This window comes from Eurypyga helias, unplaced genomic scaffold (assembly GCF_000690775.1).
Source record: "Eurypyga helias isolate BGI_N326 unplaced genomic scaffold, ASM69077v1 scaffold2126, whole genome shotgun sequence".
NCBI lineage: Eukaryota > Metazoa > Chordata > Aves > Eurypygiformes > Eurypygidae > Eurypyga > Eurypyga helias.
This window is the reverse complement of record NW_010255801.1, coordinates 400-12462: the sequence shown is the minus strand read 5'-3', so window position 1 is coordinate 12462 and position 12063 is coordinate 400. Positions and strand designations below refer to the sequence as shown.

General features: G+C 48.8%; 1 protein-coding gene across 1 annotated transcript; it reads right to left on the bottom strand.

Moving 5' to 3' along the window:
- Positions 1-998: 998 nt before the first annotated feature.
- KLF15 (Kruppel-like factor 15) lies at positions 999-8291 on the bottom strand. Its single transcript, XM_010153405.1, has 2 exons — positions 7249-8291; positions 999-1167 (listed from the first exon to the last, which is right to left on the bottom strand). Exons 1-2 carry the CDS (start codon positions 8289-8291, stop codon positions 999-1001), a joined length of 1212 nt encoding a protein of 403 aa, XP_010151707.1.
- Positions 8292-12063: the final 3772 nt, after the last annotated feature.

Here is a 12063-nt window from a genome sequence, read left to right as displayed (position 1 = left end):
CCAAGATCACGCAAGAGGACAGGAGCAGAGACAGGAACAGAGCTCGGCCATTCTCTCTCACACATGGCTTCCTGCTGCTCTACACGACAGACAACAGCTCTTCTGCTAAAGGCAGTGGATGCTGCGAACCAGAGTCAAAGGAAAGCAGCGTTTCCTTCGATGCATGGGCATCCTTCCACCCCCACGGCAGCACAGGACAGGAGAAGCATGCACACGGTATGCGCTCAGCCACACCAAAAGGCTCCACTCCAAGCCATTTCATCCCGCCTGAGCTTCTGGGTTTGCTTGGGATATGCTTAAATATATATATATTTGTACGTATGTATGAATATATATACATAAATATTTATATATAGCCCTAGCCAAGGAAAAGGTAAATGTGAGCCGGGGAAGTCAGAGAGGCACGAAGGCACATTCCAGCCTTCTCCATGCCTTACCTCCCCCTGTCCCTGACTCCCACTGTTCCTCCTCCTATAGCCAGCCCCTACAAATCCTTGGCTCAGGCGACCCAAAAACAAAGGAGTTGTTTTCATTTCAAAAGGAATTTGCTGTTTCCAAACTGGACAAATAGTGCAGCTTAATAAAAACTCACAATGAATGGCCTGTACATGAGCAAAGCCCTTAGGAATGCCAGGGCTATAATTAACTAGCAGCAAGCAACTCTTACATTTTCCTGTGCAGCAGAAAACAGCTAAAAATAAAACACTGTAATTTCCAAAAGAAGCAGCAGCAAAGGACGGAAAGATAGAAGGAAAGGAGAATATCTTTAAAAAAAAAAAAAAGACAAAAAGGAAGAATCATCCCCCCTCCCTTGACCCAAAAAGAGCTTCATTCTCAAATCATCTTTGAAGGACATGGGACACTCAGACACGATGGTATCAAGTAACAGCATTGACTGTTCTGTGGAGACAAATAAATTATCACTAGAAATATAGTGAGCAAAGTGCTGTCATCAGCTGCTGTAGGATGGCTGGGCGGGAAGGGGAAAGCGGGACCAATCAGTTCACAGAGCGGACGGAGCGGTTGCTTCGTGGAAACCGATGCACCTTGACATGTTTGGACAAGTGGTCACTTCGAGCAAACTTCTTCTCGCAGACAGGACACTGATAGGGTTTCACCCCTGAGTGGGAGCGCCTGTGCCGGGACAGCTCATCTGACCGGGAGAACCTGCAAGAGAAGAGAAGCCGTTGCAGGTAAATGGGTTTTCACATTGTTAAATCTCTCACAGCAGAAGATGAAAGTCCTCTCAGGGCACTGGGAGACCCGGCTTGTGGCAAGGCCCTAACGTGCCAACTGAAAGGGACACGCAAGAGGGCCAGTGACAGAACTGGCAGTCAGACGCAGTGATGGGAACCCACCATTATCAACCTCATCCCATGTCAGCTCTGGACTCAGAGCAGTGCATGGAGGTAAGGTTTGTACGAACCTTGCCCTAAACCCAATAACGTGGGTACAGCTCAACTAAAACAGTGCTGCTCCTCAGCCCTCTGCCAGTCCCCTTCACACCCTGTCCCGCAACCTATCCTGCAAATCCCATGCTCCCAAACCTGCAAGACCATTCTCAAGCAGAGAGAGAGACCAGCGTCCCACAGGCATGGCCAGCTCCAAGCTCCCACTGACGTGAGCACAACAGACATCCAGTAATTGCACCTAGTTTGAGATGGACCCCAAATAACAGCCAGGCATCACTACCCAGAAGCTACAGGGCCTATCAGATCCAGCTGAAAAACTGGATTTTGTATGTGCTCCTGCAGGCTAAATAAGTAGTCATGAACATCTCAGTACCAGCAGTAGTCAGCATCCTAACAGCTGAAATCCACGTGGGCCCCAATGGCCATCAGCATAGTTACTTCATGGGTAAACTGAAATCAAGATTGAGCCTTTAATTACCAAAATAGCCTCCCAGAATAATTTCAATTTTAGGTATTTCCCACCTTCCATCTCCACAGAAAAATCCCCAAACAGCCACCATGAATCCCACAGGCCTTACTGAATTCAAATCATTTAATCCTTTAGTCTTAACAACAGGGCTGACTCAATTTCCACCTTGGACCTGAGTGGAAGCCACAGGGTTAATCAATAATTTCACACTAAAACAGCCCTGTCCAGATGGGTACAAAAAACTTGCTGCCTGACAAAGGGAAATTAAGTGTTTTGTTGCCAGAGCAGTAACAAAGAGCGGCACAGAGAGCGAGCTTGCAAGAAATGGTATCAGCTGTTTATTTACAATAAATAAATGAAGTCATGGGCACTAGCTGAATAAATGGGGGAAAGAACATGTAGAAAAATGTGCCCTTCTGGAGCAAAATATCACATCACCAACAGAGTGAATATGCTATTTTTATGTAAGGGGGAAAACAGGACCGCTGGGCTCCTATGAATCAGTCCTTCATGCAAGAAAAGTAAGTTTCCACATAAAGGTTTTAACTAGCCCTGATCTCCCGCCACCAGTTGAGTAACAGGGTGCAGGCACTGGGAAAGCTGGGAATGGTTTCCTCAGTTCCCGCAGCTGTTCAGTCTGGTGATGCTACCCAGAGAGCGTTCTGCAGCCAGCACAAAGCAGATGGCAGGTACTCACCATGGGCAAGATATGGTGTGGACACATCTCTCCCAGGCGCATTTCCAGGGGAGGTTCCTCCACCCATTCTCCTGTTTTTCTGCCTTGTCATTGCTTTGATACCCCACGGTGAAAGAGTCAAATTCACCATTAAGAGCCACAAGCAGATGCTGTAATGGAGACATCAACCTGTTCCTTGACTGAGACACGTCTTCTTTATAAGGGCTATCACAGGGGTTTCTCTTCACCCTTAGTACCTGGACATTTGCTTTCTCTAGTAACCCTGCTCCTTCCAGCAACAGGTTCCCAAAACCACTGTCTAGACCTGGGAGAATCAGGGCCAGGGATTTCTCCCAAGTCCTTAGCAGTGAGCTAGTCCTAGTGCCACATCCTTGGAGGGATGCTCTTGTAGAGCTACGGAGGAGTGGGACTGAACATCTTTCTGGAGGGCGTGGGAATGTCACCTGTGCAGACTGCTTCATCAGGACTCTGCGCTGGACAAGGAATGGACCTGTTGCCAGGGGTAGCAACCACGCAGAGGGAAAAGAGGGAGCAGAGAGGAAAAAGTGCCTTTGCAAAGGCCCGTCCTCTTATATACAGGCTTATCACTCAGAGAAGGCGTAAAACCAGATGTGGCCAGGCTGCCTTGTCCCATGTCCTTGGCCATTAAGGTCACTGTCTGCAACAGAAGTGCAGTAGCACATGCCTAATCCTGCACAAGAGCTCTGCAAGTGCATTTTGATGGGGATTCCATGGACAGTGAGGGAGAGAGGCGCATATCAGGAAAGAGCAGCTCCGCTCATACCCTGGGTGCTCGGATGAGTTCATCCCATAAAAATACACTCTGCCTCATGACGATGGGCTTAGCTGAGGAGGCCGGAATGTTGCAATACTGTTCCCCAGCAGTCACAGAAAGATCAGCTTACAGAGCCCCCAGAAATAAACCTCGAGCTGTCGGTGTGTTTACAAAAAAACAACGCAAAGGTTAGGACAAGGAAGCTGGGAGGATCTGGTGGCCTGCCTCTGCACTGAAATGATATTTGCAGCATGTTCTGGCACTAAGATAACCCCAGGAAAACTTCAAACAATCCCCAGTGGAATGCCAAATTCAAACAAAACCAAGGTACCCCCAAGGAACACCCCACTATCCCAGGTCACTGCCATTTCCAGAATGATTTCTCCTTCAAAAGAACGATGAAGGGATCTGGACAATCCCACAGAAACTAAAAGAGTCTCCTTCATCCTTCTGCCTGGTGGGATCCCAGAGGACCAGCAACTACATCTCTTGAGAGACAAATCCTAGAACTCCCTGATGTGTAGGATGTCTCCTGGCCAAATGAGGACATTGCTATGTGTCTCACAGGGCAAGAAAAGTCAATAGCTTCAGCCTAGTACTCCACGGTCCCTACCATGGCCACCAGCCATCAAGACTGACCCAGGCTGTACCCCTCCTCTACAGTGGGGGGAGGCTCTGGATTCATCCTTCTGATCCCCAAAGCACCGCTTCAGTAAACCGGCTCTCCTCCTGCGCACCTGCAAACCCTTTTGCATAGCACCAGGAAGAAAAGGCTACTGCGAGACACCTGCGCTGAGCTGTCCCACGCTGGTTCTCCCCAGGCTCAATAGGTCCCATACATGCTCCTGGTCACACACGTTACAAACCCTTAAACTCTCCCTACCAAACCAGGCAGAGCCTGGCTTGCACAGTCACCTGCAGAGCCAGCACGGGCAACTGTCTCCAGCCCAGTGATGTGGCAGGGCATTTAAACGTGACTGCCAACCCCCCAGGCCTTACAACAACCGCAGCTTTGGGAGGGGAGGGCATCTCCTGCTCCATGCAGTAACACAGCCGCTGGGGACTAGCCCACACCACGGCTCAGCATTTTTGGTCAGGGCTGTCTCAGGAGCATGCTAACCAGGAGCTGCTGTGTGCCAAAGGTATAAGCTGGTGCGACACGGATCAGCGCGCTGACCGGTACAGCGGGCTATTGAACGCAACGGGTCACCGGCCACTTACGAACTCTGCTACGCAGCCTGCTGCAAGCAGCTCTCGCCCCGTGCCAAGGAAGGGGCCAAGCAAGCAGGGTTCAGCCTCCTCCAGGGAGGTGCTTGGGGCTTTCCAGCTGTCCCCAGGGCTAGCAAAAAGGTCTGCTGTGTGCACACCCCTACCTTGGGGCATTTAAAGCATACAACTTCACCATAGCAGGGCTGCCCAGAGAGCTGGGAAACCCCCCACAGCTCAGCCGCTCTGTGCTAGGCAACACTTTGCTTTGTTTTTGAAATTACTATCTTCTGTGAGGTCAGATCTTAAGTGTCTTTGGTGAAAAAATAAATACGCAAGCACAAGAACGCAGGGAAGGGAGGGGGAAAGCAGAGCCCAGCAGTGTTTCAGTGCTTCAATTCATCTGGGATGATATAAAACTGGGAGCAAACAGAGAGTCCAGATGCATTTGACTTAGTTCATGTGAGATCACAGCTCTCACTGGACTTCTGGAAAAAGGTAAACATGCTTTATTGATGAACGGGGAGTGAGTAATTCAGTGCCCAACCGGGTCTGGCCTTTCATGTCGAGCAGTGCGTAGGGTGTGTGCAGGAATCTCGGGCCAATGCTGAGGATTAATATGAATGCAGGAAGCAGCTCCCCAAGCACTGCCTGTCCTGCCGGCTATAAACCCCTCCTCTCCGAGCAGAGCCCTTCTGCAGTCTGGGGGTGTTTGGGTACCAGCCTGGGCTGTGAAACGCAACAAGACAAACAGCAAAAGAAAGTTTGAAAAGCCCCTCGGGCAGCTGTTTGTGGGCTACACACGTTCCTTATGGCTACAGGGATTAATTTCTCATCCCTGTTGGGCTTCTCATCTTTAAAAAATTGTGGCTGGCTAAAAGCCCAGGACCTGCACTTCTCTTGGCCCACCTTACACCTGCATCCAGCTTTTGACCCACACCATTCGCTGTGATGCTGGGAGAAGGCAAGCACCCCAGTGTAAATGCAATCTCCATCCCCTATCACTTAATATTTTTCCTAAATGTTCCCCTTAGCTTTGGAGCCTGCAAACACCAGCTCTAATAAGACAGAGCTGCAGAAAGTCACCCACAGGCAACACATCAGGCTGCTGATCTTCAGCCACGGAAGTCACCGGGAGCACTGGTATACATCTTGGCATGGATCAAACCCTCACGTGCCACACGCATTTGTCACAAAACCGAGAGTTTTGCTCACATCCCAGCGTGTGGAAAGCCAACACGACGCCCACAGGCACGCTCACAGGCAGGAGGTGCATCTGCTGCCTGTGCGCACGTCCTATGGCAACCGAAGGAAAAGGAGCGAGCGCCTGTGCTGCAGGTCAGGAGCAAACCAGACGGCGGGTTACGGGACTGATCAGCCACATAAGATGGCTTTGATTTTGGTGCGTCCTGAGCTGTGAGGTGCTGTGCCCGGCTCCAGTACAAAATGAAAAAAAGTCACCAGCAGTTTATGGAACCACCATAAAGTGAAACGGGAAAGAAAATCACCCAAGAAATTAATTGCATTGACCTCCTCAATCCCGCCAAGAGGCAAACTTCAAACGGGTCCAGTTGGGGAGCAGAGGATTCAGCCCCACTCTGACCTTTTCCCTCAAACCAATCCAGCCATCTCTAACTGCTGCATGTCTCACATACTTGCATTTTTACACAACCCTTTTCTGTTACTTTTTACCTTGCCTGTTCTCCATGATCACAACCTATTTCCTCACTAGACATTGCTCATCGAAGCTCTGCAGGATATTCTTTGAAAGAAATCTGGTTTAATTTAATACAAGGGAGTTAAGATTTTGGTTTTGCCATCATTTGTGGTGCTGTATACTAACACTTGTCAGCGGGCAGGCCACTCATACAGCTAATTGGAAAGACTGAGGAAGGCTTCCATCAAAGTTTCCTTAAAATAAAAAGTAGGAATTTTTAACAAAGTTTTAATTTTTCAACAAGTTTAAAAATAATAATAATAATGAGATACCCTCTGAGAAACGTTTTGCTCAATCAAACCTGCAGCCTTCCATTCAAGCAATGCTTAACTCCACCTCTGCCTTCTGGTTATGTTGTTACATCTGACAGCTTTTTGCAACCCACGCATTTTTCTGAATCAACGCAGAGAATAAAACCCAGAGCATGCCGGAGTGTCACTGCCAGCATTTCCAGAAGGAGTGGGATGGAGTGCATTTTCTACGAAACTGCACAGACTTAACATTTATCACAGCGCTTCAGCGATCACAATTAGCCCCATGCAGCTGGAGCCACACACACAGCGGTTCTGCCCTAAACCACCCAGCGCACATCCAGCCCTCAGCTGGTACCAGCCCAGCATCTGCTGCAGCTGGTGCGTTGCAGCCAGACCGACGTGAACACAAGGTATTGCCTGCAGTAACCAGCTTAATCTGACCCTCTTGGAATGAAATACAAATTAAAATGGACTGCTTTTACTTTTTTTAAGACAAACAGCTGGTGCCAGCAGGTGATGTTCTGCTATTTAATTTATCAAAGCCCCTGGATTACCTAACAGGAAGAAAAAAGAGTCTTAATTCTCAAACCAACCAAACAAGTTGTGGTAACAGAAGCACTTTATAAATCAGAGCGCAAACCTACTTGCTCGGCAAGTTAGGTCGAGTGAGCAAGAAAAGGAGGAGGGGGATAGGACAGTGCTGCACCCCAATACTAACCTCCATCCGCAACCTGGCCACGTGCACGCAAAAGGCTTTTCTCCTGTATGCCTCCTCAGGTGGGCTTTCAAATGGCTGCTTTTTGTGTACATCTTGGTACAACCAGGAAAAGAACATTTGTGCATTTTAATGAGTTCTGCTGCAGGGTTCTTTTGAAATTTCTGACCCATGATGATTCCCGTCTGACCCTGGATCATGCCTCCTGGCCCAATTGGCTTGGCGGCGATGGGGACGGGAGCAATGCGGACAAATTTAGAGGACAAGTTCAAATTGGACGACTGAACTATCTGAGGCACAAGGGCAAATGTCTGTCCTTGGATGTTGACTAGGAGCTGTGCAATTTTAATGTTCTCTTGTGCTGGTCCTTGGGAACTAGGGATGGTGTTGGACTCCTGTTTGACCTGTACAGGCTGAATTTGGAGCATAACCGGTATCCCATTCTCCAGGGACATTCCTCCATTTGAAGCTTGGCCACCTTCCGTTGAGCTGCTCAACTGTTCATTTTTACTCTCTTTTAAGCTAACGCTGGGTAACATATGGTCTTTTTGCTGTAGCGAAGCAACAGAAACTTGGCTGCAAGTTCGCAAGTCCTTGGTCTCACTTTTAGGTCTCTCTTTGAGCTCCAATTCCATGTTCTCCTCCAGAAATTCCTCGATTTCCTCAAGCGTGGGCTGAAATGGTCCTGAGTCTTCCATATCCACAGGAAATTCAGGCAACCTGAAGTATTCCTCTTTCACTATTGGCTGAAGTCTCCTTTTGCCCCACCATGACGCAGCGGTGTTCCCCAAAGATGCCTGGGACAATAAGTAGTCTAAGATACTGTCCTGACTTTCTGCACTGGATGTGCTTCCATAGCTGGAGCTGAGAACCTGGGAGTCAGGGCTGGAACAAGAACAAAAGCTGGACGAGTCGCTGTCATCTTCTGACAGGGGAGAGGGCAGCATTTGGTAGGACCTCACCCCTGCTGTCATGTCCCCAAAGTATCCAAGAGAAGATCTTGTAGATGAAAAGGATTCATCAGTAGGCAGCAAGTGATCCACCATTCCTGGGCGATCTCCTATGGATATCCCAACAGCATATACCAGGCGGCGAAAGTTCAGGTGAGAGCCTGAGCGTAGGAAAACAAAACAGCAAGTCAGCCGTTGGTTTAATCATTTCTCTCCATGAACTAAAGCTCCTGAAGTCCTCTAGCTCGCAGGAAAGTCCAAAGCATCCAGTCTCACTGAGTACACATGCTGCTACACGCTTTGATACGTCTGTACCACCCCCTAAGGACTGTCAGGGCCGAAGCGTTTCGCAGGATTGCACCACATATTTGCAAAAGAATTCTTTCAGAAATCATTTCCCAACTGTGTGCGCTCTAGATTTACAGCTCCCTTCCAGAATGTTACTGGCAAGAGCAAATAAATTACAGGCTTTCGCCTAACAGTGAAACCTAGAGCCAAAGTAGGGAATGGGGAGGAAAAAAAATAAAGTGTTGAAATTTTCACCTCCCAAAAAAACCCAAATAAAAGAAGAATTTTATTGCTGGTGGCCATAAAACACAAATCCTTTCCTTATCTTGTAGCTTTCCATCCACCTTATTTTTAACTTCCTCAGTTCCACAAATATAGGCTAATCAGCATAATGCAAGGATCAATCTGTCAGGAGCCAAAAATATTTACTGTGCTTCAGCATTTACTAGGCGGATTTTCCCCTCCAGATGTAATGAATCAGTGTGCCAACGTCATCATCACCTGCACGGTGCCCTTAATAAGGCTGGCACTGCGCTGAGCTAATTACCCTCTCCTGGCAAGCCAGCTGGTGGCTGGTTTCACCTCACCACTCCACGCTCTTCTCTCGGGCTACGGAGGTCGAGGCAATCGGCGCCTCCTGCCAGCTGCTAAACTGGGAAGGCTCGTACGGACCCCCAGCATCTCAATCTGCCGTGACCCACGCTGGGCAACCATGCTCCCAGTTTCCCCCCTCCCTGTGTTGAGGCATCGAGCGGGCAGCATCCCGCAAGCCCCTACTCACGTGAGCCACAATCCCGCTGCAACCCCACGGAAGCACAAGGGCAAAATCCGTCCTTCCTAGCGCAGCCCACCGCAACGGCGCGCGACCGTCCTGCGCTTCCCCAGTTAAGCCAAGCAAACTCCCTAGAAAGGTTTCTGGGGAGGGGAAGGCTGCATGGGCATCTATTTGTTTTCTTTTTTTCTCCCCTCCCCAGAGGAAAAAAAAATTAATTGCTTACGGAGGGAGACTATGCCTCTTAGAGAGCAAACGCAGAGACCTCCAGACGGAGCGAACACTGGCCCTCAGTCATTCGCTCAAGGTGACTGATGGCAAACAGAGCTGTATATGTGCATAATAAAACAACTCTTTCTGTGGAAGGTATGCGGACTGCAGAGATAGAAGTCACTTGATCAGGCTATGAGGTTTTGTGTGTGTGTGAATTAGGAGGCATGTGACCCAGCGCGAAGGAAATGCCAGTCAATCTTGTTACACGCTGTCATTTTTCCACAGGCTCTGCCGCTGCGCTTTGGACGCTTTGCCATGAATAGTCAATAGCTCCCAGTTTTGTGCAGGGAAGGGGATGGCTCTAACTGCTGTTGCAAAGCACCCCTGCTGCTCTGATCTCCAAAATTTGCCCTGTCTTTGCCTTCTCTGGAGAAAAATCCAAAGGTGTTTACGTGCTCAGTGGTGCAGTGAATGCAAAGTGAGATATTTTGCACAACACCCTTAAAGAGCTTCATCCCATTGGCAGCAGCTATTAATATTTCACAGGAAACAGAGGGAAAAAACCTCTCTATTTCTTAAAGACACAGCTTCCTCCTTCATACGCACATGGAGGAAGTAAGGGCAGGTCGAAAAAAAGACTTAAAAGTAAGATTGCACTTTTTCCTGGTATGCATGGCCTGTCAGCTATGCCTCTGAACCGATAATGAAATACCCACATGTGCTGAACACGAGGAAGTTCAAGCAGAGGTTAGCGGCTCTGTTTTGTGACCTTAGCCTATAATCATTTCATATAGTAAAAGTGAAGAGTCAGAAGCACTGAACTATTTCTGAGACACAGGGCTGCTTTTTTTTTTTTTTTTAAAATCTCTCTGCCGACAGAAAGTTCCCCCAGCAGAAGTCCCAGAGCTGAGCTCTTCCCAGTTTTGAAACAGAAAACACAATCTGCTTCCGAGAAGTTTGTATCGGCTTCCAGTAAGAAGTCACCCAAGCAGCTTGTTTCTATCTTGCACCAAGAACTGGTGACTGCCTTGTGAAATGTGGGGCAGAAAGGAGGACTTGCCCTCAGATGGTTTCTGATCCTCCCTCCAATGTCTGCATTGTCCCAGCCTGCACTTCTGAAGAACAGTGCCGTGAGTGAAATCTGGACTGCAGTGTGGGTTTTTTCTAAGAAAAACTGGCGTGCTCTGCGTGTGGGGAAGGAGCGTGCACCGAAAGTGGCTGGTAAAGTTCTTTTTAAAAAATATGATCAAGTTTTCTTTAAATGCCTGAGAGAACTAGGAAGCCACATATCAAAATATCCATATATTTCACTGGGAATAGAGCTAAACCCCAACTTGAATAAGCGTTTAAAGGAGGGCCAAAAAACCCAACAACCCCCTAGCAACTGCTGTGAGCAGCGTACCCCAGCAGAAGACAGCCAGCACGCTTACTGCCCGTCTCTTTCGACAAGGAGCAATGTCACTCGGTGCAACCAGAGTCATTTTTAAGAGAGGGGACTGTCAGAGGCAAATAGATCCAGGCACGTTACGGGCCAGATCTGCTTTCTGTGCACTCTCAAAACTTGCAGAACAGCCAAAAACATTCTGGGGAATGCCTGGAATGCAGGATTGGGCCTGGGCTGTATTTTATCCCAAAGGCCAGACTAACAACCACAAGGCTTTCATCCCTACTTTCCCTGAAGACACAGCCAAAACCGAGAAGATTAAAAAACAAAACTAAAGAAAGCCAAGGCTGCGCAAGCTACAAAAACGAACGATGCTGTTTACATAAAGCACTTTCATCTCTAGGAACCCTGAAAACACATTAGAAATCTAAGCACCTATAGAGGGACCTCCGCACCCGAGACACTGAAAACCAGCCACCTTTGGCACGGGACACAGCAGCTGTCCCACGGCAGCACCACGGTCTCCAACTTCTCCAAGAGTTCCCTGGGTTGTTAGGATGTCCTTTCTGCCAGAAACATGTTCTGTTTAAAACCTGGCCATCTAATCGCCAGCTAAAACAAACAAGCAAAAAGAGACCAAAAACCACAGCGAAGGCACGTTCTGACTCAGTGACACCGAGATGCTCACGGTGCTGGGAACGTGCCAAAACGCGGGGCCGCGTACCCCAGGCTGTCATTTCTGGACGGTCAGGCCAGCACAACCGCTCACACGGTGGTACGTGGGCTCTGATGTGCTGACAGTCGTTTCCCACGCGTCCTGCTACGGCTCGTTCTAGTGCAGGACTAATCCCTCCAGGGTTTCCCCTGTTCCCTAGATTTTAAATCCGCGCAGGTTGACCCCTGCATCCCGGGCAGAGCCGTACGCCGGGCAATGAACCAGGCCCAGCACTTCCAAGAAATTAAAATACAACGTATGGAGGGGAAAAAACCCTAAAACAAATACCCAGATAAAGCAGCCGAGAGCCAGGAAACCCACTTGCTCTTCCCCCTTCTGCAAGGTGGCCTTGCTGTTCCCTGGACAGGGTGGGGGGGGTTAGTTAGGGTCTTCCAGTTGCTTTCCAACCCCACCGCCTCTGGGAAGCTGTGGAAGCATCCCCAAAACCTTATTTTCTGGAAACTACCCCCCCTCCAACCCCAAACTTTGGCTTCTA